Source organism: Oryctolagus cuniculus, chromosome 2 (genome assembly GCF_051225735.1).
Source record: "Oryctolagus cuniculus isolate XC-2025 breed Fujian yellow rabbit chromosome 2, ASM5122573v1, whole genome shotgun sequence".
Lineage (NCBI taxonomy): Eukaryota > Metazoa > Chordata > Mammalia > Lagomorpha > Leporidae > Oryctolagus > Oryctolagus cuniculus.
In genome coordinates this window covers 134,112,501-134,137,965 of record NC_142868.1, presented here as the reverse complement: position 1 = coordinate 134,137,965, position 25,465 = coordinate 134,112,501, and the positions used below count along the sequence as shown (strand labels likewise).

At 46.4% G+C, this 25,465-nt stretch overlaps 1 protein-coding gene across 7 annotated transcripts in view; it reads left to right on the top strand.

The window, feature by feature from the left end:
* The first annotated feature begins 6,068 nt into the window (after window positions 1–6,068).
* The window catches only part of DGUOK (deoxyguanosine kinase), a 37,469-nt gene continuing 18,072 nt past the window's right edge, over window positions 6,069–25,465 (top strand). For 3 of the 7 annotated variants that reach the window (XR_016229279.1, XM_089326305.1, XM_089326303.1), the window contains exon 1: window positions 6,151–6,357. Coding sequence is in view for 4 of the 7 variants with exons in the window: in XM_089326305.1 (XP_089182431.1) it covers window positions 6,216–6,357 (142 nt within the window). In the remaining 3 variants the exon portion in view is untranslated. Of the gene's footprint in view, window positions 6,358–22,391; window positions 22,505–25,465 lie in introns of all 7 variants that reach the window. The other 4 variants (XM_002709734.6, XM_089326304.1, XM_089326301.1 and 1 more) reach the window with 4 other exon arrangements.

Below are 25,465 nucleotides of genomic sequence, written 5' to 3'. Positions count from 1 at the left end.
AGTTGCATAACATTTCATGTATTGTGGGTCAATATTTTATCACAGTAGCATTTACAAACATTTGGTAACTAGTAAATCCATTACAGCCACACACCCAGGACTCAGAGGGTGTCTGGGACATTGCAGATGCTCAGCACATATGGGATGAATGAGTAGATGATGAATGGCAAGGGTCCCCTGCAACATCAGCTCTTACTGACCACTCTAAGGGTTACCTGAGCGCAGTGCCCCACCCCCACCCCCATGCACCCCGGAGCAGGAAATGCCTCATTCTTCCAGGAAACTGGGGAATAATTCTTCTTACCAACATCCCACCCTCTTTCAGGAGGAACTGATCATCCCTTAAATTTTGTTTTATTTGAAATGCAGAGTGGTAGAGGGAGGAAGGGAGGTAGAGGGACAGAGAGAGAGATTGAGATTGATTTTTCCATCTGCTGGTTCACTCCCCCAAATAACCACATTGGCTGGGGCTGGGCCAGGCTGAAGCCAGGAGCCTGGAACTCATCAGGGTCTCCTACGTGGGCTTGGGGATTGAAGTACTTGGGCCATCCCCTGCTGCTTTCCCAAGCACGTTAGCAAGGAGCTGGATCGGACGCAGAACAGCCAGGATTTGAACTGGCACTCTGATCTAGGATGCTGGTATTGCAGGCAATGGTTTAACCCACTGGGCCACAACACCAGCCCCAGATCAGTTCTTTGTTGGTGTCTTCCATGCTCACAAGGATCCCTTTAAATGCCTTTCCTCATGCAGAGGGAGGGGGCTCAACACCTGTGTGTCTGCATGAGACTCTACCCGGCACAGGGATGCCAAGATTAAATCTCTGACAACAGCCAGAGCAATCAGATTCTTTCTTCTTGGAATTTTGAACTGGGATTAAGAAAGATGCTGGATTTTCATTCATGGTATAACATATAATAAAAAAGCATAAGCAAATAAAAGGCACAAAAAGATCATTACTGATGATCATATTGGGGTAAATACAGGCAATTTAGGCAAAAGGTAGTTTTTTACTTTATACGTAAAGAAAATTAAAAATACTTTTTAGAAGAAAGCCAGACCAGTAAGAAGCTCCTGGCTTCGGATTGACCCAGCTCCAGCCACTGTGGCCATTTGGGGAGTGAACCAGCAAATGGAAGACTTCTGTCTCTGCCTCTGCCTCTCTGTAACTTTGCCTTTCAAATAAATTTTTTTTTTTAAAAAAGAGAGCCATATAGGAGAAAATATTCACAAAAGACTAACACCTAGAATACATAAAGACAAAGTAAAAACAACTCAGGGAAAATGGGCACAAGACTTCAACAGTTCCAACACAAGAGATCATATTGAAATGGCTTGCATGTATATGAAAAGACATTCAACTTCACTAATCATCAGGAAACCGGAAGTTAAAATCACAAAAAGGCACAAGGCAGAATGGAGAAAAGGAAAACCAGCGGACACTATCAATTGTGGGTAAGAAGCCTACCTACTTCAAAACCTGCAGACTACTTCCCCATCCAGAACTCTCACTCATGAAGGGGCAGTGTTAACTGGTACAATCAGATACTGTGGTACTGTCTGCTACTTGGGAATGTCTACAAAAGCTGAGCATACGTCTAATTTATCACACATCATTTACACTCCTAGGAATACACCTAAAAGAAATGCACACTTTTGTTCATAAAAAGACGTGTACAGGGCTGGCGCTGTGGTGTAGCGGGTAAAGCCACCGCCTGCAGTGCCCACATCCCATATGAGCGTCTCTTCAAGTCCTGGCTGCTCCACTTCCAATCCAGCTCTCTGCTGTGATCTGGGAAAGCAGTAGAAGATGGCCCAAGTCCTTGGGTCCCTGCACCCACATGGGAGACCCGGAAGAAGCTCCTGGCTCCTGGGTTTGGATCAGCGCAGCTCCGGCCTTCGCGGCCAACTGGGGAGTGACCCAGCAGATGGAAGATCTCTCTCTCTCTCTCTCTCTCTCTCTCTCTCTGTGTAACTCTGACTTTCAAATTAATCAATAAATCTTTAAAAACAGACATGTACAAGAATAGTCATGGCAAAAGTATTGATTATGGCTCACATCTAGAAACTTCTAAATGTCCATCAATAGTGAGATGAATAAAATATATTATGGTATAGCAACAGAATGGACTACTATATAACACGGAGAAGATAAGAACTACAACTGTACATACAGAATGGATGAATCTCAGGCATCAAATTAAATGGAAGTGATATTTATTATATGATTCCATTTATATAAAGAACAAGCAAGGGGCCAGTGTTGTGGCATAGCGGGTAAGGCTGCAGCCTGCAGCGCCAGTATCCCATATGGGCACTGGTTTGTGTCCCAGCTGCTCCACTTCTGATCCAGCTCTCTACTAATGGCCTGGGAAAAGCAGCAGAAGATGGCCCAAGTGCTTGGACTCCTGCTACCCATGTGGGAGATTAGAAGAAGCTCCTGTCTTGCTTCAGCCTGGTATTGCCCCAGTTATTGTGACTACTTGGGGAGTGTACCAGTGGATGGAAGATTCTCTCTCTCTCTCTCTCTCTCTGCCTCCCTAACTATGCCTTTCAAATAATAAATCTTAAAGAAAAAAAAAAGACAGGTGTCCCAGCCACCTCACAACGGGCCTCATGGCCTCCGTCCTCCTGCTGCCTCAACACCTGTTTGATGTGTTGAGCCCTGATCTGGCTCTTGCGGTTTAAGCACTGGGCACTGGAAGCAGCCTCCAACAAGATTTTTAGAACCATTTCTTCTGAGGCTGTTATGCTGATGGGTGTGGCAGAAGGAAGTGTCAGGCCTGCAGGGGTCAGCAGCAGCTCAGGGCCACGCCCCTCTGCAGAGCACAGGACCTGGCTTTTATCCGCAGGAAGTCTCTAACCTGGCTCTACCTTCTTTATACCCATCTCATTCCAAACCCCTCTCCTCCACCTGCATTGTACATGTCCAGAGAAGCCAAGCTATCACATTCCAGCCGTTTCAACTCTATCCTAATGGGACTTGGGACATTATGCAACTTAATTGAGGGATCATTTTATTTATTCAGAGACAACATGAGAGGGAATGTAATTGACTAATTTGCTAACTAATTGGTTAATTAAATAATGTGGTGGTATTGTGCTGAGAATTACAGAGAATGGGAAAGCCTTTATTTGTATTGGTCATCAGACGGCCTCACTTTCCTACTTCAAACTGTCCATCCTCCCCTCCCCCATATTAGGATAAACAGACAACAAACATCAGGAAAAAGAAAGTTCTGTTAAATATTACTTTCGTCTTTAGCTGGCAGCTTTTATTAAAAAGTTCTATAAAAATACAAGGGTTGGGGCTGGCACTGTAGCGCAGTGGGTTAATGCCCTGGCCTGAAGCACCAGCATCCCATATGGGTGCCAGTTCGAGACCTGGCTGCTCCACTTCCGATCCAGCTCTCTGCTATGGCCTGGGAAAGCAGCTGAAGATGGCACGAGTCCTTGGGCCCCTGCGCCCACATGGGAGACCCGGAAGAAGCTCCTGGCTCCTGGGTTTGGATTGGCACAGCTCTGGCCGTTGCAGCCAATTGGGGAGTGAACCAGCAGATGGAAGACTTCTCTCTCTCTGCCTGTCCTTTTTCTGTGTAACTCTGACTTTCAAATGAATAAATAAATCTTTTAAAAAATGCAAGAGTTATGCTGGGATTGTAGAATTACGTCTCTTTTGAATGTTACTTGTCCAGCGAACAAAAATGGAGGGATCCTCTCTCTCTCTCTCTCTCTGTTTATAACTCTGTTAAATAAATAAAAAGGGGGGGAGACCAGCACCGTGGCTCACTTGGTTAATCCTTCGGTGCCAGCATCCCATATGGGTGCCCGTTCTAGTCCCAGCTGCTCCTCTTCCAGTCCAGCTCTCTGCTGTGGCCCGGGAAGGCAGTGGAGGATGGCCCAAGTGCTTTGGGCCCTGCACCCGCATGGGAGACTAGGAAGAAGCACCTGGCTCCTGGCTTTGGATCGGTGCAGCACCAGCCATAGCGGCCATTTGGGGAGTGAACCAACGGGAGGAAGACCTTTCTCTCTGTCTCTCTTTGTGTCTATAATTCTACCTGTCAAATAAATTTAAAAAAAAAAATTGAGGGATTGGGGCAGTCAATAGGTAAGACACCCGTATCCCATACTGGATGCCTCGCTATCTCCCTAATAATGCAGACCCTGAGAGATAGCAGGTGATGGTCCATGTAATCCGGCTTGGGTCACCCACATGGGAGACTTGGATTGAGTTCCCAGCTTCTGGCTTCAGCCAGACCCAGCCTGGGCTGTGTGGGCATGTGGGCATCTGTAAAGTGAACCAGTGGATGGGAGCTTTCTCTGTCTTCTCTCTACCTCTCTGTCTCTCAAAAAAAAAAAAAAACAAAAAACAATGAATGAATGAATTTCTTCAGATCCATCTTTATTACAAATGTACTTGATTGCACCGGCGCCGGCGCCGTGGTTCACTTGGCTAATCCTCTACCTGCGGTGCTGGCACCCCAGGTTCTAGTCCCGGTTGGGGCACCGGATTCTGTCTCAGTTGCTCCTCTTCCAGTCCAGCTCTCTGCTGTGGCCTGGAAGGGCAGCAGAGGATGGCCCAAGTGCTTGGTCCCTGCACCCGCATGGGAGATCAGGATAAGCACCCGGCTCCTGGCTTCGGATTGGTGTGGCAGCCATTAGGGGAGTGAACCAATGCAAAGAAGACCTTTCTCTCTCTCTCTCTCTCTCACTGTCTATAACTCTACCTGTTAAAAAAAAAAAAAAAAAGGCCGGCGCCGTGGCTCACTAGGCTAATCCTCCGACTCGCGGCGCCGGCATTCAGGGTTTTAGTCCCGGTCGGGGCGCGCCGGATTCTGTCCCGGTTGCCCCTCTTCCGGGCCAGCTCTCTGCTGTGGCCAGGGAGTGCAGTGGAGGATGGCCCAAGTGCTTGGGCCCTGCACCCCATGGGAGACCAGGAGAAGCACCTGGCTCCTGCCTTCGGATCAGCGCGGTGCGCCGGCCGCAGCGTGAACCAATGGCAAAGGAAAACCTTCCTCTCTCTCTCTCACTGTCCACTCTGCCTGTAAAAAACAACAATAACAACAACAAAAACCCACAAATGTACTTGATCACTTGGCTTCAAAAAGTTTAAAGTCGAAACTTTATTTTCTGTAGGCCAGTACAATGCAAACTGTTTTACAAATTAAATGCCAAAAAAAATTGACAAAAGAGTAAAATTGATGAAAACGGTTATAAAATTTCTAATCTCTTCAAAAAAGGAGGCAGTCGCTCCCAATGCTATTATACAATATTAATAATATCCACCATTTTTAGACTAGGTAGGGAAATTATGCTTTTCTGTTTAGCATAAAAAACTGTTACTGCCTAATAGATTCTATTTGTATATGCTCCAATTAAGTCTGTGAATGTCATCTGATTGCAATATAATCAACCAAATTTAATGGAATTCTAATTTACACGTATTTAACAATCTGTATAGTTGGAAAAGGATAAAAGTTAAAAAAAGAAAAACTTTGAAATTATCACTTCCTAGTCGTCCTGCACAGGGGCTGAAATTTGACTCCAGGTGGAAAGTGTATCAATTTATTTTAGGCCTTGTAGAGGCCTCCACATCTAGAGATAGATAACTATTCCAATTGGATTTCTCAAGAAATAGAGACAGTTGCTAGTAATTTTAACCCCTGCCTAAAGAAAATAATTTCATTTGGGAGCAAATATTTTTTGACTTGAAAAATAACACTGTAATAGTTTGTGGTAATCAGTCGTGAAATAACTTTTATCCGTTTCTAACTACGCAAATTGCTAAATAAGTGTAAATTAGAATTCAATTAAAGAGAGTTGATTATACTGAATTAATTTTTAAAACCAAGGGCCTACGCCCACCACGGCAACTCCAGCAGTGCAAACTCTCTCATCCCCCCTACACAAGGAGGTACGGTGGGAAGAGCCACTGTGTCTCTGAAGTCGTGTTTACAAAATGCATTAAGTTCGTATACCTTAAACAAAAGGTTTCTGGGGGGTGGGGTGGTGGGAAGACTCCTTTCTCTCAAGCACTCTGCACAAACATCGCGAGAAAAAGCGTTTCCCTGTGCCGCTCCCTCCCAGCCCCTTCCGGCCCGCTCACTTCCTGCCTGGCGGTGTCCTGACGTCAGCGGCGCGCCGGGGTGCGTGAACAGCGATAACTAGGGCGGAAGTGCTCCCAGCGGAAGTGATCGCTGCGCAAAGCGTGGGTGGGATGGCCGCGGGCCGGCACTTTCTACGTGGGCTTCGAGCAGCCTTGAGTTCCATGGCTCAGACCGCGCCCCAGGGTGCGCCCTCTTCTAGGGGGCTGCACGCGGGCCGCGGACCCCGAAGGCTCTCCATCGAAGGCAACATTGGTAAGGGCCGGAAAGTGGCTGCGAAGCCATGGCCGCCTCCAGCTGGTGACTTGAGAGGCTGGGAAAGGAAACTGGGCCCAGAATCCCCCTCCCCCGTTCCACCCCCAGCGTCTAATGCGGCGAAGCTGCTGGTTCCGAGCTGCTAGGGCCTTTCCTCTCCCAAAATGCACTGTGGGGCTTTGCCTCTGATGTTTAGGTCATCGAGCATCACGCAGTCCCCGCCCACAGGGACACGTTTACTGGGGCATAAAAGTCCGCAATCAATAACTAGGACAAGAATTCTGTTTGTTTTAGTGGAAATGGAGGCGGCTTTTTAGTGTTCCTAAGGGTTCCTAGATTTAGGAAAGAACAAAAAATGTAATGCCCAGTTAAAAATTTTGGATAAACAAGGAATGTTGTATATCTTACATGCAAATTTAGTTGGCTGTCCTGTATTTTATCTGTCAGCCCTACTCTAAGAGATTTCTTAAACCTGTCATTTGGATACCACTTTCACCATTTTTGTCTTGTCCTTGTGCTAGCTACACTAATTTCTTAGATCGTTCTTAGAAGGAACTCACTTTTAACAACTGAAAACGTGTTAAATTTAATTTTTTAAAACTGAATTTAAACTTTGTTATAAAAGTAGAGACCCAGTATCTTAAAAAGTATTCAGAAAGCAAAATGAAAGCAAAAATTTCAACTTAATATTACTAAATTCCGATTTAGTAGTTAAGAACTGCAAAGGCAGTGAGCCCTAATGGCAATAACATGTGTTGGAAAACTGAAGACACTTTAGCAGCAAACTGAGAATTTTTCATTTTATTCATTCAACAAATCGTCCTATGAGCCACCTTCCATATGCAGGCACTGGTCTTGGCTTGAGGATACAGCTGTGAACAGAACATATGAAAGTCTATGCTCTCGTGGAGAGGTGACAGTGTTGTAGTGAGTATGATGGAGAAAAGTCAGGCATGCAAGATTGAGGGAAGTTGTCATGTTGAGTAGTCAAGAAAGATTTCCCTGAGAAGGTGGCATTTGAGCAAAAACCCGAGGAAGATGAGGGAATGGACTCTGTGGGTTAACTCGGAGAAGAATTTGCCAAGCAGAGTGAAGACAAAGTGGAAAGTCCCTGAGGTGGAAATGTGGTCAGGGACTAGGAGGGAGTCACTGTGGCTGGAGGAGAGTGAGGGTGGAGAGTGGAGGGAGATGAGGTCAGAAGGGCAGAGGGGGTGGCACAAGGGTATAGGCCTTGTAATCTATCAAGCTTTTCAATCTGATTGAGACCGGAAGCCCTGCAGTTTGAGTTAAATTATAAAAAGTTCACTCTGGCTTGTAGGTGGAGAGTAGGTGGTGTTAATTAGGAGGCAGTCACTGCAGTAAGTTACGGAAACTTGCTGTGAAGGGCAGGTGTTCAAGTGAAGGGAAGGGAATGATTGATCATTGATTGTGCAATACTGTTTAAATGAACGTCTTTGGTGAATTTGAAGAGTGGTTTTAGGGATGGTAGAAGTGGAACCCTGGATAGCGTAGGCTCAGGGAGAGTGGGAGTTGAGGAACTGGAGACAGAGTAAGATGATCATTCAGAAGTTTCCTAGAAAGGGGAGTTACAGGGTGGCAGCTGAATTTTTTTAAAGATTTATTTGTTTTATTTGAAAGGCAGAATTAGACGGGAGAGAGAGTTTCATCTGGTTCACTCCCCAAATGGCCACAATGGCAGGGGCTGTCCCAGGCCGAAGCCAAGAACTTCATCTGGGTCTCCCACGGGTGTGCAGAGGCCCAAGGACCTGAGCCATCTTCTGCTGCTTTCCCAGGCACATTAGCAGGGAGCTGGATTGGAAGTGGAGCAGCCAGGACTCAAACCGGTGCTCACAAGGGATGCCTGCACTGCAGGCCAACTCAGCAGCTGACATTGAAAGAGGGTTTGAGGGGTCTGCGCTGTGACATAGTGGGTAAAGCTGCCACCTGCAGTGCTGACATCCCAATTGGGCGCCAGTTTGAGACCCGGCTGCTCCACTTCCAATCCAGCTCTCTGCTATGGCCTGGGAAAGCAGTAGAAGATGGCCCAAGTGTTTAGGCCCCTACATCTGTGTGGGAAAACCTGGAGGAAGCTCCTGGCTCCTGGCTTCTCTCTCTGCCTCTCTTGCTCTCTCTGTGAAACTCTGACTTTCAAATAAAAAACACATCTTAAAAAAAAAAGAGAGACAGAACCACAGGGAGTAGCTAATTGGCTACCACCAGGTTACTCATCTCACCTTTAAAAAAAAAAAAAGAGGGTTAGAGAGTTTCCTCTTCTTTTTTTTTTTTTTTTTTTTTTTGAGAGGAATTAGAGCATGTTTGTAAGCTGACAAATGATCTAATAGAAAGAGGGAAAATTGGCAAAGCAAGAGAGGGGCTAGAATTTTTGGCGTGATTTTTCAGTAAGCAGGAAAGAATGGGATCTGTTGCCCAGGTGGAAAGAGGACAGCGCTAGCTGAGAGCAGGGTTTACCCCTGGTAACAGGAGGGCTGGCAAGCTCCATGAGCACTGACTTGAGTAGGTGTGGACGGAACTTGGGGAAGATCTTTTGGTTGTGTCTGTTTCCCCAGTGAAGTAGGAAGAAAGGATGTCACTAATAATGAGTTCTCGGGGGAGGAGACTTGAAACAGTCTAGTGAATGAGCAAGAGAAGTGTCCGAATGCTGGGCAGCGTCAAGGACCCGCTGTAGGCTAGTGGTTATGAGTGGAAAGTGAGGCCAGTCACCACAGCTGTGTTTTGTCTCTAGACAGACATTAAAAGGAGTGAGAAGAGAGGGTTCTGGTACCCGCCTGATTATATTTAAAGATGTTGTCGTGTGCTTTAAAAAGCACATCCCTAAAAGAGGTTCTATCAGAACACAGAGCAGGACCAGAGGACTTAACAAAGTACGTCCTCTGGCCAGGTTCCCTGGTGAAGGTGAGTTCCCTCGCACTTTCCTTTTGCTTCCTAGCCTCGCGGATTTCTGTGCTGCCTCCTTGCTTTCTCGTGTGGCAGAGGCTTGCGAGTGCGTGCTGGGAGTCCACCCGCACGCCAAGCGCAGTACTGAATGTGAGGCAGCGCTTGTCCTACAAGGCGCTTAAAAGCAAGTGGGAGAAGCAGACTTTTATTTTTTTTTTTTTTTGACAGGCAGAGTGGACAGTGAGAGAGAGAGACAGAGAGAAAGGTCTTCCTTTGCCGTTGGTTCACCCTCCAATGGCCGCTGCGGCCGGCGCGCTGCGGCCGGCGCACCGCGGCCGGCGCACCGCGCTGATCCCATGGCAGGAGCCAGGAGCCAGGTGCTTTTCCTGGTCTCCCATGGGGTGCAGGGCCCAAGCACCTGGGCCATCCTCCACTGCACTCCCTGGCCACAGCAGAGGGCTGGCCTGGAAGAGGGGCAACCGGGACAGAATCCGGCGCCCCGACCGGGACTAGAACCCGGTGTGCCGGCGCCGCTAGGCGGAGGATTAGCCTAGTGAGCTGCAGCGCCGGCTAGAAGCAGACTTCTAAACCTAATTTCCATGTTGTGTGTGATGTGGTCCATGACTGGACATGGAAACAAGTCTATGGAATAGGAACTTTTTTAAAAAATTTATTTATTTGAAAGGCAGTATTGGCCGGCACCGACACACCGGGTTCTAGTCCCAGTCGGGGCACCGGATTCTGTCCCGGTTGCCCCTCTTCCAGGCCAGCTCTCTGCTATGGCCCGGGAAGTGCAGTGGAGGATGGCCCAAGTGCTTGGTCCCTGCACCCGCATGGGAGACCAGGAGAAGCATCTGGCTCCTGCCTTCGGATCAGCGCGATGCGCCGGCCATAGCGTGCCGGCCGCGGCAGACATTGGAGGGTGAACCAACAGCAAAAAGGAAGACCTTTCTCTCTGTCTCTCTCTCTCTCACTGTCCATTCTGCCTGTCAAAAAAAAAAAAGAAAAAAAAAGAAAAAAAGGCAGTATTACAGAGAGGCAGAGAGAGGTCTTCCATCTGCTGGTTCACTCCCCAGATGGCCACAACGGCTGGAGCTGAACCAATCCGAAGCCAGGAGCCAGGAGCTTCTTCCTGGTTTCCCACGTGGGTGCAGGGGCCCAAGGACTTGGGCCATCTTCTACTTCTTTCCCAGGCTGTAGCAGAGAGCTGGATTGAAAGTGAAGCAGCCAGGACTGGAACTGGTGACCATATGGGATGTTGGCCTGGCAGGTGTCAGTTTTACTTACTACACCACAACGCCAGCCCCTAGGAATTCTTGATGGGAGTAAGGGAAGAAGAAAACAAGTGTTTCAGGCACGGAAAATAACGTTTGCCAAGACAATGAAGCTTGAAGAAATACATGCTTTTTTTTTTTTTTTTTAAGATTTATTTATTTATTTATTTGAAAGAGTTACACAGAGAGGAGAGTCAGAGAGAGAGAGAGAGAGAGAGGTATTCCATCTGATGGTTCACTCCCCAGTTGGCTGCAACGGCCAGAGCTGCGTGGATCCAGAGACAGGAGCCCCTTCGGGTCTCCCACGTGGGTGCAGGGGCCCAAGGACTTGGGCCATCTTCCACTGCTTTCCCAGGCCACAGCAGAGAGCTGGAGCCAAAGTGGAGCAGCTGGATTGAAAGTGGAACAGCTGGGTCTTGAACCGATATGGGATGCTGGCGCTTCAGGCCAGGGCATTAACCCACTGCGCCACAGCGCTGGCCCCAATACATGCAGTTTTAACCAGAGAAGTAGCTGATGTGTAAGGAGCTTGGAGGAGGATGGCAGAAAAAGAGGTTAGAAGGGTAGAAGTTGCCAAATGTTGAAGAGCTTTGTGACCATGCTAGGATTTTATCTGGTTGCTAGTGGGAAGCTACTGAAGACGAAGCTGCTAGGTGCCACAACTAGATTAATTTTGTTTATTTGAGAGACAGAGCTTGTTTGCTGATTCATGCCACAAATGGCTGCGGTGGACAAGTCTGGTCAAGCCAAAGCTGGGAGGCAGGAACTCAATCCAGGTCTCCCTAGTGGGGAACAGGAACCCAGTTAGTAGAGCCATTATCATTGCTTCCCAGGGTCTGCATTAGCCACCAGCTGGGGTCAGATATGCCAGTAGGGGATACAGGCTATGCCAAATACCTTCCCCTAGATTAATATTAAAAAAGGAAATTGACCGGGGGCCGGCTCTGTGGCTTAATGGGAAAAACCACCGCTTGCAGTGCCAGCATCCTTTGTGGGCACTGGTTCAAGACCCAGCTCCTCCACTTCTGATCTAGCTCCCTGGGAAAGCAGTAGAAGATGGTCCAAGTCCTTGGGCCCCTGCAGCTGCATGGGAGACCCAGAAGAAGCTCCTGGCTTCAGATCAGCCCAGCTCTGGTTGTTGAGGCCATTTTGGGGGTAAACCAAAGGATGGAAGATCTCTTTCTCTCTGCCTCTCTCATTCTGCCTTTCAAACAAATACATAAAATAAATCTTTTTTTTAAAAGACATTGACTAGAATCACTGAATTGAAGAAAGCTCCATAAAATAGGTGCTTTGTCTTGTTTGCTGCAGTACTATGAGTACCTTGCATCCAGTTTTTTGAATAAATGAATTAGAATAGTTTGGAGTAGGTAGACTGGATTTATAGTAATTGAGGGGAAGAAAGATGCTAGGCCTTAACAGAGGGAATGCAGGACAGACATTGATGATCTGAGACAGCTTTAGAAGTGGGATTTACAGGACTTAGAAGTAAGGAATCGGCTGGCGCCGCGGCCACGGCTCACTTGGCTAATCCTCCACCTGCGGCGCCGGCACCCCGGGTTCTAGTCCCGTCGGGGCGCCAGTTCTGTCCCGGTTGCTCCTCTTCCAGTCCAGCTCTCTGCTGTGGCCCAGGAGTGCAGTGGAGGATGTTCCAGGTCCTTGGGCCCTGCGCCCACATGGGAGACCAGGAGGAAGCACCTGGCTCCTGGCTTTGGTTCAGTGCAGCACGCTGGCTGCAACACACTGTCCGTAGTGGCCACTTGGGCGGTGAACCAACGGAAAAGGAAGACCTTTCTCTCTGTCTCTCTCTCTCTCTCTAACTCTGCCTGTTTAAAAAAAAAAAAAAAAAGGTAAGGAATAAGGAAAATAGTGATGACACTTAGGTTTATGCAAAAGCTAAGATGAGAATAAAAGAAATGATTTGAGGGTGATACAAGTGATTTTTTAAATTTTACTTATTTATTTAAAAGGCAGAACAAGAGAGAGATTGATCCTCTGTCGCTGGTTCTTTCTCCAGATGATGTCAACAGCCAGGTGTAGGCCAAACTGAAACCAGGTGCCAGAGTTTCCCACATGGGTGGCAGGGACCTTCCCAGGTGTATTAGTAGGGAGCTGGATCAAAAGTGGAACAGCCAGGACTTGAACTGGCACTCCAATAGGGCATTCCAGCATTGCAAGCAGAAGCTTAATCTGCTGGGCCACAGTGCTGGTAGATTTTGTATGAGGTACTTTGAGATTTACAGAGATCCATATTCTGAGGCAGATTGGGATTAGATTGCGTACCTGATGATGAGACTGGAATTGAGTGCTGAGGTTTGAGAAAGGGAAATTGTTGACTGGGGATGGTATTTGTTGATGGTTTGGTAGTGTATGCAGTTGCCCAAGGAAAGGATGCTGTTAAGGAGGCTGGGGGATTTAATCTGGCTGTTTTTACTTTCATCTCTCCATCACCCCACACACCATGATGGCTGTCCCCAGACAGAATTAGTCACTGCCTCCTCTGTGGGCTGTTAAAACATTTTGTACCCACAGCTTCTGCAGCATTTGAGTTCTGTTGAGATTGTTTGTACATTCAACACCTTTCCTGGGTTGGAGCCACTCAGTGTCCTGTTGTTTTTTGTATCACTGGCACTAACCCCATGCTTGACCCGTTGTACTCATTCACTGTTTACCAAATTCTTGAATCCTGTGCTGTGACAGCCATGTGGAAGTTAGTCATTGGCACATACAGAAAGAATATACTAAACTTTTTTAAAATCAAGAGTTACATTTTTATTTAACCACAGGTGGCATCCCCACAGATCAGAATGAGAGTGCCATTTTGGGGAAACTGGGATAGGAGAAGGTGAACCCCTGCCTAAACAAAGTAGTCTTGCCATTCTGAATCCTGTTAATCTGATCTTGAAATTGCAGACTGCCGGGGCCAGTGCCGTGGCTTACTTGGTTAATCCTCTGCCTGCAGCGCCGGCCTCCCATATGGGCACTGGATTCTATTCCCGGTTGCTCCTCTTCCAGTCCAGCTCTCTGCTGTGGCCCGTGAGGGCAGTGGAGGATGGCCCAAGTGCTTGGACCTTGCACCTGCATGGGAGACCGGGAGGAATCACCTGGCTCCTGGCTTCAGATTGGTGCAGCGCCGGCCGTAGTGGCCATTTGGGGAGTGAACCAATGGAAGGAAGACCTTTCTCTGTCTCTGTCTCTGTCTCTGTCTCTGTCTCTCACACTGTCTACAACTCTACCTGTCAAAAAAAAAAAAAAAAGAAAAAGAAAAAGAAATTGCAGACAGCCACATGGGAGAATGGTCCAGTGAAGTAGCACCTAATGGCATCTAAAGGGGTTTATGAAGCCTTGTGCGAAGTGTGACTGAAATGCGAAAGCTTGATACCAAGGACCCCTGAAAATCTAAGAAATAAAATACCTAGCTTTGGAAGATGATAATATACTTTAGTGATGAATAACCTTATCATCTTCCAAAGCCATTGTATTTTATGAATACAAACATAAGTTGGAGAAAGAATTGCTATATGAAATAGAGTTGTCCCTAAGTTATCTCGGACCATTCTCACTTTTTGTTTTCAAAGACCCAACCAGAGAAAAGCAAAATGTTTTGTACTGAAAAGCCTAGAGGCTTACACTAAAGCAGTAGAGGGTTCCCTAATAATGTGTTGCCTGCAGCATTCAAAACTAGATGTTTAACATCTCTAACATGTTTTTTACTGAGTTTAAATAATTGAGCAAGGAATCCTGGGGGTTCAAGAACTCATTTGAAACTCTGTGTAATGGATTTTTTTGTGTGTGTGTGATTTACTGCATTTCACCCATCCATCCATCTCTTTTTTAAGATTTATTTATTTATTTAAAATGCGGAGTTAGAGTGAGATCTTCCATATGCTGGTTTGCTCCCGAAATGGCCACAATGGCCAGGGCTAGGCCAGGCTCAGGCTGAAGCCAGGACTGGAATACCATCCGGGTCTCCCACATGGATGACGGGGGCCTAAGAATTCAGGATCTCTTCTGCTGCCTTCCCAGGCACATTAACAGGGAGCTGGATCGGAAGTGGAGCAGCAGGGACTCAAAATATGGAATCCATTACATATAGGATGCTGGCATCACAGACAGGAACTTAACCTTCTATGCCACAGTGCTGGTGCCTCTTTCTGTTTTTGATAGGCACTAAGACAGCCAGGTCCTCATTCACTGGTAGCCACTGTACAACAGCCCAGGCTGGGCTGGGCCAAACCTAGGAGTCCCAAACTCTGTCTCCCACATGGATTTCAGAGATGCAAGTGCTTGAGCCATCACCTACTGCTTCCAACATGTACATCAGCAGGAAGCTTAAATTGGAAGTAGATCCAGGACTTCAAACAAGCATACTAGTAGTGGGATGCAGGGGTCCCAAGCAGAGTCTCAACCACTGCTGCAAACCCCTATTCCCTTCTCTATTCTTACTACCTGGCTAGAGACTCAGGAAGCAAAGGGAATAGGGTTAGTTTGTGTCTTCAAAGAGCTAGCTCCCAGTCTAGCTGGAGAGAGTGATGAGTGAACAGATAATTGGAGTGTAATACCTTGGTAAACCAGAGCAGGCAGTAATTAACTCTGCCTAGGGGAGAGAAAGTGACAGTGGAAGATAAATCACAGCGTAGGCAGAGTCAGGGAAGAGGGCTTGCTAGCCCAGAAGGTCTTTCCTTCTCAATGGACGGGTTTGGATTGTTATTTGGAAGTGAAGGACTTTTAGATTATTTTGTTTGTTTTGATAAACATTTTCCAATGCAAAGAAAATGAAAGGAATCAGAAGTAAAAATGTGTAAGTAAAAATGTATTACATTTGTATTTTAAGCATGCCAACTGATCTGTTAAGTTTGCCCAGGGTGCTTTGAGGTTCAGAGCCCATACAATCCTGGGTCTCCAGGTTGTAATATGAAATCCTCAAGGGAAAGATCTCAGCCTCGGTCATCATTTTAGTTATGGTGCCTGCTGTTTGGTAGCCACCTGATAAACATCTGTTGGTTGAATGAATGAGTGAAGTAATGCAGCATCAACTGCAGTTCCTGACAAAATATTATTTGGGTGTTAAAACAAACAGTGTCTTACTGCTAGGTTTTAGCAGAATATGGCTAAAGCAGAAATTGTAGTTTATAGAAAAACTTGTTGGGAGCAAAATACCTGGCTTACAAAACTGTGAACATTAACAACAGAATTCTTCAGTCCGATTTGTAGAGGGGCAATCCTGGAGCTAATGGAATGAACATGTTTAAGTAATATACTCTTAAGAAAATACCTCCTACCATGTTTAAAAGTCATGGCTGATGTAATAAACCTCACTGATAGCTAAGACCCTCAGGGAAGGTTTGATGTTGCTTGTGAGGTCTGGTGCCTCCCAGATTTCTTGGTATTAAGAGGATTTTTTGAAAGATAATGTTTAAGGGGGCTCTGACCAAATTGTGCTAAGTCTGAGATAATGATAAGAGGCCAGTATTGCCTGAGGAAGTGAGGCTTTCTGTAGAGGGGAGTATTCTCATGGTCAGGAGTAGGCCTTTGTAGCAGTAGAGAAGCAAACACCACCACAGTTTTTGTTTTGTTTTGTTTTAAAGATTTTATTTATTTTTTTGAGAGGTAGAGTTACAGACAGAGGGAGAGACAGAAATCTGTCCACTGGTTCACTCCCCAAATGGCCACAATGGCCTGAGCTGAGCCAATCCAAAGACAGAAGCCAGGAGCTTCTTCTGGGTCTCCCACGCAGGTGCAGAGAGAGCACCTGGGCCATGTTCCACTGCCTTCCCAGGCCATAAGCAGAGAGTGGGATCGGAAGAGAAGCAGCTGCAACATGAACCAGTGCCCATATGGGCTGCTGGCGCTGCAGGTAGAAGCTTATCTTGCTCCACCACAGTGCTGGTCCCACATCACCATCTTATGAAGCACCTGGAAACACTTTAAAACACTTGTCTTTAGAAATATTTTTAAAAACACAGCACCCAAACAAGAAGAGAAGAGCCATTTTGATTAGGTATGACAGTACTGAAGAAGATATTCTGTCTCTAGTTTTACTCTAAATATGTAACTGGGGGCTGGCACTATGGTGTAGCAGCTAAAAAGCCACCGCCTGCAGTGCCAGCATACTCTATAGGCGCCGGTTTCAGTCCCGGTTTCTCCACTGCTGATCCAGTGCTCTGCCATGGCCTGGGAAAGCAGTAGAAGATGGCCGAGTCTTTAGGACCCTGCATCCACGCAGGCAACCCAGAAGAAGCTCCTGGCTTTGAATCGGCCCAGCTCCGGCCGTTGTGGTCATTTGGGGAGTGAACCAGTGGTGGAAGACCTCTCTGTCTCTTCCTCTCTCTCTCTCTAACTCTGACTTTCAAATAAAATAAATCTTTTTTAAAAAAATAAACATATAACTGAATTCTTAAAAAACTTTTAATAATGACTGGCAGAGCTCAGATCCAATGGACTTAGTTTAAGAAATACTGCCCTGGGGCTGGTGCTGTGGCCCCAGGCAAGAACCATGTTTTTAGAACAAGTTGCAGTGTAAAAGTTGACCATCTGGGGCATATGTTAAGCTAACACCTAATCAGGGCAGGTAGTTATCAGATACACAAAGTTAACCAACTGGTAACTAACACTAGTGGTAAGAATTTGAGATGAGCTAGAGTAATCCTGAACTTGTGAAGAGATGAGACCTTAGGATTGGTAGGGGAAAGGATTTAGACACGGGTCTGGAAGAGCAGGGGAAGGCATTTACTCACTGACGTGTGGGAAGAGCAGGGGCTGAGCAAATGTGAAAAGGCACACACAAGTTGAGTGGAGGTGGGGGCTGAGAGGAGAGCGTGACTGTACAGAACGCACACTGTTTGTTCTTACCCTGGGTATTCAGAGAGGAGTTGGGGTGGTGTGTCATAAATGTCATGTATTGGATGTGTAGGCTCTTAATGCTGAGACATCAAGCACTCCTGATCAGTAATCACCCAGGACTAATAGGATTGACTGGAAGGGTACCCATCTTTCTCTGGGTTCCCTTTGGATTCCTTTTAAAGGGAAAACTCATTTGAAAGAGACAGCCTTTTAAAGTAATTTGACAAGATAAGACAGGTCTCTCCCCAAATGCCCACCACATTAAGAGCTGGGCTAGGACGAAGCCAGGAACCTGGAACTCATTCTAGTCTCCCACATGGTTGGCAGGTACCCAGGTACTTGAGCCTTCACTCACTACCTTGCAGGGTGCACATTAGCAGGAAGCTAAAATCAGAAGTGGAATAGGGACTGAAACCCAGGCAGTCTGATATGGGATGACAGCATCCCAAGCAGCGTCTTAACCGCTGTGCCAAATGCCTGCTCAAAGATGGATCACTTTTGATAGAAGATTGAGCTCCAAATATGCTCTTGAGGTTCACTTTCTTATTTTTGACAAGTTCAGCCTTTAGAAGGATCTGAAATTAATAATAGACTGTGTGCCTTATTCATTTAACCAGGTTATTAGGCTGGGTTTTGTTTTCTACCTGAAAGAGCCCATCTTCTACCTGGAGAAACACAATTACAATTGCAGTAACGGAGTCTCACCCAGAGTACCAGGCCAAGCACAGATGAGGATTAGCTAATCCAGTTTAGAGGCATCTGAGTTCAGGGAAGGCTTCCCTGAGCAGAACCTTGAAGATTGAGTAGGACTTGGCCAGATGAGGAAAGGAGGTACCCTAGGAAATGGGAAAGCATATGCAGTCACATTTTCAAGAGAGGAAGAGGCATGATTGGAGTTGCCAGGAGTATCTTACAGACCATGCAGGGGACTGGGATCTGGTCAGACAGGCAATGGAGAAGTGTTGAAGAATTGTTTTTTTTTTTTTAAACTTTTATTTAATGAATATAAATTTCCAAAGTACAACTTATAGATTACAATGGCTTCCCCCCCATACCGTCCTTCCCACCCACAACCCTCCCCTTTCCCACTCCCTCTCCCCCTCCATTCACATAAAGATTCATTTTCGATTATCTTAATATACAGAAGATCAGCTTAGTATACATTAAGTATGGATTTCAACAGTTTGCTCCCACACAGAAACATAAAGTGAAAAATAATAGATGATTTTTTTTAAATGATGATGAAATCAGAGCAGACCTATTGTCATGTTTAATCCCAGTGAGAGTCAAGTTGGGAATTGATAATTTCTTTTTTTTTTTTTTTACAGAGGATCAGTTTAGTATGCATTAAGTAAGGATTTCAACAGTTTGCACCCCCATAGAAACACAAAGTGAAATATATTGTTTGAGTACTCGTTATAGCATTAAATCTCAATGTACAGCACATTAAGGACAGAGATCCTACATGAGGAGTAAGTGCACAGTGACTCCTGTTGTTGACTTTACCAATTGACACTCCTGTCTATGGCATCAGTAATCTCCCTATGCTCCAGTCATGAGTTTCCAAGGCTATGGAAGCCCTCTGAGTTCTCCGACTCTTATCTTGTTTAGACAAGGTCATAGTCAAAGTGGAGGTTCTCTCCTCCCTTCAGAGAAAGGTACCTCCTCCTTTGATGACCTGTTCTTTCCACTGGGATCTCACTCGCAGAGATCTTTTGCCAGAGTGTCTTGGCTTTCCATGCCTGAAATACTCTCATGAGCTTTTCAGCCAGCTCCGAATGCCTTTAGGGCTGATTCTGAGGCCAGAGTGCTATTTAGGACATCTGCCATTCTATGAGTCTGCTGAGTATCTCACTTCCCATGTTGGATCACTCTCCCCTTTATTTACTCCATTGGTTAGCGTTAGCAGGTACTAGACTTGTCTATGTGCTCCCTTTGACTCCCAGTCCCTCCACCATGACCAACTGTGAACTGAAATTGATCACCTGGAACAGTGAGATGGCATTGGTACATGCCACCTCGATGGGATTGAATTGGAATCCCCTGGTATGCTTCCAACTCCACCACTTGGGGAAAGTCAGCCTGAGCATGTCCCAAATTATACATCTCTTCCCTCTCCCACTCCCACGTTCAACAGGGATCACATTTCAGTTAATTTTCAACACTTAAGAATAACTGTGCATCATTTATTTATTTGAAAATTGGAGTTACACAGAGAGAGAAGGAGAGGCAAAGAGAGAGAGAGAGAGAGAGGTCCTCCATCTGCTGGTTCACTCCCCAGTTGGCTGCAACACCCAGAACCATGCCAATAGGAAGCCAGGAGTTTCTTCTGAGCCTTTCACACGGGTGCAGGGGCCCAAGGGCTTGGGCCATCTTCTGCTGCTTTCCCAGGCCACAGCAGAGAGCTGGATTGGAGGTAGAGCAGCAGGGACTCAAACCAGCACCCATATGGGATGCTGGCACTGCAGGCAGCAGCTTTACCTGCTACGCCACAGCACCGGCCCCAAGAAAGATTGTGAGCAGTGTTACTTCATGTTTAGTATGGCCGTAGCATGGAGGATGGATTGAAGAGGACACTCTTGGAGAGGCAAGAGATGATGACAACCTGGTCTGAGCATGCAAATGGGAATGGAGAGAAAAACCAGTGGGAAAAATTGAGAAACAGATGCAAAAGCACTGTGGCTGCAGGAGTGTTGATTGGCAGAGGAGGAAGTTCTTACAGTGAGTGGATGATGCTACCAAATCTGGAGGTCTGGGATATACAAACAAGCTCAGCTTAGTGGGAAAGAAAATGAGTTAATATAGAGAATATATAGGTTTGGAGGTGTTTGTCTGGAGTTCAGATTAGATAGGCCAGACATTGCTATAAGTGGGCAATGATAACTTGAATTTGTGGTATACAAGGTTGATTTCATCTGCAAAAGGTATCTGAAAGCAACCGCTGTTTTCCTTCTCTGCTGTCACCCTGATCAAGCTGCTGTCATTTTCTTACTGATGTGCCTTCTTCCCCTTCAGCCTAAGCTGACTCAACCAGCAGAATGATCTTTTCGCTTTCTGAGGGTGATGTCAAAGTCTGTGGACACTGTCCCTGCAGCAGGAGCTGTCATATCCCCTCCTCTCTCCCATTTTGCATGGTAACCAGTAAAGAATGTTCAAAGGTCTTGTAATTTCTCTGCTTAAAACCTGCTGTCCATGGGGCGGCGCTGTGGCGCAGTGGGTAAAGCCGCCGCCTGCAGTGCCGGCATCCCATATAGGCACCAGTTTGAGTCCCGGCTGCTCCATTTCCCAGCCAGCTCTCTGCTATGGCCTGGGAAAGCAGTAGAAGATGGCCCAAGTGTTTGGGCCCCTGAACCCACGTGGGAGACCTGGAAGAAGCTCCTGGCTCCTGGCTTCGGATCGGCACAGCTCCTGCTGTTGCGGCCAATTGGGGAGTGAACCATTGGATGGAAGACCTCTCTCTCCCACTCTCTCTCTGCCTCTCCTCTCTCTGTGTAACTCTGACTTTCAAATAAATATTAAAACAACAACAACAACAAAAAACTGCTGTCCAGCTGGGCATTGTGGCTCAATGGGTTGAGCCACTGCTTGGAATGCCCAGAGCCCATATTCAAGTGCTTGGTTCAAGTACCACCACCTTTACTTTTTTTTTTTTTTTTAAGATTTATTTATTTATATGAAAGGCAGAGTTACAGAGAGGCAGAGAGAGAGAGAGAGGCCATAGCAGAGAGCTGGATTGGAAGTGGAGCAGCCGGGATACGAACTGGCGCCCATATGGGATGCTGGCACTACAGGTGGCGGCTTTACCCGCTATGCCACAGCGCCAGCCCCAGCACATTTACTTCTGATTCAGTTTCCTACAAATGCATCCTGGGAGGCAGCAGATGATAGCTCAGATGCTTGAGGGCCCCTGCCATCCAAGTGGGAGACTTGAATGGAGTTTCAGCCTCCTAGTTTTGGCCTAGCCTAACCTTGGCTGTTATGGGTTTTAGGAATTGGACCAGAGGGTGGAAGACTCTCCATCACTCTGCCTTTCAAGTAGATAAAAGTAAATAACTAAGGATTAAAAAAAATAAAAACTGTTGTCATTGACTTTCCATTACCCTGAGAATAGAATGGAAGCTTCGTGCCATGACTGCAGTGTAAGCATGTGACCTGTGTTTGGATTGCCTCTCTGCTTTGCCATACCCAAATCGAGCCACTCTTCTTACCCTGTTGGAGCCATACTTCCAAGGCCTTAAGACTTCTCCTTGTCGTCAAGTTCTTTCTCTCTTGCAGGTTCCTTCTACCCCCTCTGCATGGATTATCCTTCCCCCAAGGCTGGCCTGGCTGACCTCTCATCTTTCAGATCTTACCTCCAGTGTCATCATTTCAAAGGCTCCTTCCCTGACCTTCTCACTATACTAGAGTCAACTTGCATTTTTCTTTCCTAACACTTCACACAATTTGTTAGTAGTATTGTGTTCTTGTTTACTGTCTCCCATGAAGGCTCTGTGGGGATCAAATCTAGTCTCTGTTTTATTTACCATTGTACCCCCGTGCCTGACAGTCTGGAGCACCAGGTTAGCACTCCATGAGGATTTGTTGAATTTGTTAGATTTGTTGAATGAAAGAGGGTCATAATCACTTTCTATCTTGAAAAACTGTAATTTTGGCACTGTCATAGAACAAATAGGACTGTAACTAGTGCTTTACAATTTATGTAGCTGATTTCATCTACTGTTGATGGTTCTATTACATTTCCAACCATTATTAACTGTTTCTTGCCTCTGGGAGGTTGGGACATTAAAATCACAAATCAAATCTCAAGGGGATCTTTCTCTGTGTTGCCTGTATTCATTATGGTGACTCTGGTTAGCATGACCCGACCCATCATCAATCTGACAACAGCATGGCTGCTGAATTTTGAAATAAAAAAACTAGGATTTGTTCCCTTGAGTTGAGCATGTGCAGCAGGGTTGCATGGCGGCGTCTTCCTTCAGCCTGTTTTGGGCAGCATCCCAATACATGCTGTTTGCATTGCAGCTGTGGGAAAGTCCACCTTTGTGAAGTTACTCATGAAAACTTACCCCAAGTGGCACATAGCTACAGAACCTGTAGCAACATGGCAGGATGTCCAGGCTGCTGGCACCCAAAAAGTAAGTTTTCAGCTGTGGTGGGTAGTTGGCAGGCATGGGTGAATAATCTAATTGTAATAATTTAATTTGCTCTGAGTGGGTGAAGGAGCCCAGTTTGAATCTCCTTTTTAAAATAGCTCCATTCCAGAAAGCAGACCACATACACCAGAGAGGATATGACTTGTTTGAGTATGTTTAGTTTTGATTTTTGTGGCTTTCATGTGTCTGTGTAAGTGCCCGCCTCTGTTCTTTGTGGTTTCCCAAAGCATGTCCATCCATCCTGGCTTTGAAGATGAATTTTGTCATTCCTGCCCTTAAGTATTACTAGTAAAGCTACCCATCAAAATTAGTAGTTAATTGTAGTGATTTTAACTTTTCTGTAAGTCTTGAAAATTGGAAGTTACCTGAAAAAGCATGCTGTCAACACTTAGAGTCCATGCAGAGGTGAAAGCATTTATAAAGCATGTACCATGTGCTGGGTATGATGCTGTGCCAAGCCCTGTGCATTTCACTTTTACTTGATGGCCTGGGTCCTGGTGTTAAGGCTTTTGCTTTGCCAGAGGCCATAGGGTAGATTTCAACACCAGCCACATCAGTGTGAGGAGGCAAAGATCCATTTGAACATGAACCTTTTCGGGAGCTGTGGGGGCGGCTATACCATGACTCCTCAGGCTCCACAAGCTCCTTCTACAGCCACCTGGAACGTTTACTGAGTGGCTCATTCTGGTTTGTAACAACTTATTGTTAGACTGTTCCCCCTTGCATTGTGCCATGTTGCGCCCCTGTGACTCTGACTCATTGGTTCAAGTTCTACTCCTTCCTGTCTTACAGCTTTTCCATGTGGCAACCCTGTATCTAGTTGGAGGCTTTATTTGCTTGCTTTCCCCCTCAGGTCTTTTCTCCTTGGAGCTGAATACTTCATTTTCCTCAGACTATTCGTCATTCTAAAGTAACTTGGTTTAAGTAATGATCTCCAGTCTGTCCATTTTCCAATTAGAATATACTAGGAGTGGTACTCAGAGCTGAATGGAACATTCTAGATAGAATCTAAATGGTACTGAATATTTTTTTTCTTTTTTTGACAGGCAGAGTGGACAGTGAGAGAGAGAGACAGAGAGAAAGGTCTTCCTTTTGCCATTGGTTCACCCTCCAATGGCCGCCACGGCTGGCGCACCACGCTGACCCGATGGCAGGAGCCAGGTGCTTATCCTGGTCTCCCATGGGGTGCAGGGCACAAGCACTTGGGCCATCCTCCACTGCACTCCCTGGCCACAGCAGAGAGCTGGCCTGGAAGACGGGCAACCGGGACAGAATCTGATGCCCCGACCTGGACTAGAACGCCAGTGTGCCGGCGCCACAAGGTGGAGGATTAGCCTAGTGAGCCACTGCGCCGGCCTAAATGGTACTGAGTATTGTAGAACTTGTTTTGGGTGCTGTTTTTCTGTATTCCAAGCCAGAATTTTATTACCTTTTGTGGCACTCACATCATGTTTATTGAGGATTTTTTTTTAATATTTATTCTTTTATTTCAAAGTCAGAGTTACACAGAGAGAGGAGAAGCAGGGAAGGGGGACTTCTTTCCGATGATTCACTCTCCAGTTGCCACAACTGCCGGATCTGCACCAATCTGAGGCCAGGAGCCAGGAGCTTCTTCCGGGTCTCCCACGTGGGTTCAGGGGCCGAAACACTTGGGCCATCTTCTACTGCTTTCCCGAGCCATAGCAGAGAGCTGGCTGGGAAATGGAGCAGCCGGGACTCAAACTGGTGCCTATATGGGATGCCGGCACTGCAGGCGGCGGCTTTACCCACTGAGCCACAGCGCCGGCCCCTATTGAGGATTTTTGATTTTAGAGTTATTCCTTGTATGTATGTATGTGTATATTTATAAAGTTAACTTTTCCATTTAGAAATAAATTATAGGGGCTGGCGCTGTGGCACAGCAGATTGATGCCCTAGCCTGAAGCGCCGGCATCCCATATGGTGCCTGTTCGAGACCCGACTACTCCACTTCCAATCCAGCTCTCTGCTATAGCCTGGGAAAGCAGTGGAAGACAGCCCAAGTGCTTGGGCCCCTGCACCCGCGTGGGAGACCCAGAAGAAGCTCCTGGCTCCTGGCTTTGAGTTGGTGCAGCTCCAGCTGTTGCAACCAATTGGGGAGTGAACTATCGGATGGAAGACCTCTCTCTCTCTGCCTCTCTATCTGTAACTCTGACTCTTGAATAAATCTTGAAAAAAAAAAAAAAAGAAATTATAAATCTTATTCGGAGTGTGCCAAAGGTTACCTGTTGGAATTTCAGTATATGTCTCCAAATTGTTTGCTCTTCTTTCCTTCAAGAAGAGAAGCTTGAGTGCCCTTCCCTTGAGTAAGAACTGAACTTAGTGCCTTGTTTCTAATGAATAGAATGTAGCAGAAATGGCAGTGTGCCCTTCCAGGGCAGGACTTAAAACATTGGAGTGTCAGTCTTGCTGGTGGCAGGCCAGCTGTCATGTTGTGAAGCAGCCCGGCGAAGAGGCCTACAAGGGTGGTTGTGTGGTACATCAGTTAAGTCAGGGTGCCTGGCTTGAGTCCTGGTTCCTCCATTTCGGATCCAACTTCCTGCTGTGCACACCCTGCAAGTCAGCAGATGATTGCTCAAGTATGTGGGTCCCTTCCGTTCTCTTGGGAGATCCGGATAGATTTCTACACTCCTGGGTTTAGCCTAGCTGTTACAGGCATTAGGGGAATGCTCAGCATTTGGGGAGTGAACCATCAGATGAAAGATCTGTTATGTCTCTGCCTTCCAAATAAAGTGAAATTAATGAAAAAAAGAAAGAGGCCACATAACAAGAAACTGAGGCTAGGCGAGTGAATCTTCTTGGAGGAGGATCCTCTAGCCTCAGTGCAGCCACCACCTGTTTTTGTTTTTGTTTTTGTTTTTAGTCATTTATTTATTTGAAAGGCAGAGTTCCAGAGAGAAAGGAAGAGATGGAGAGAGGGGGAGC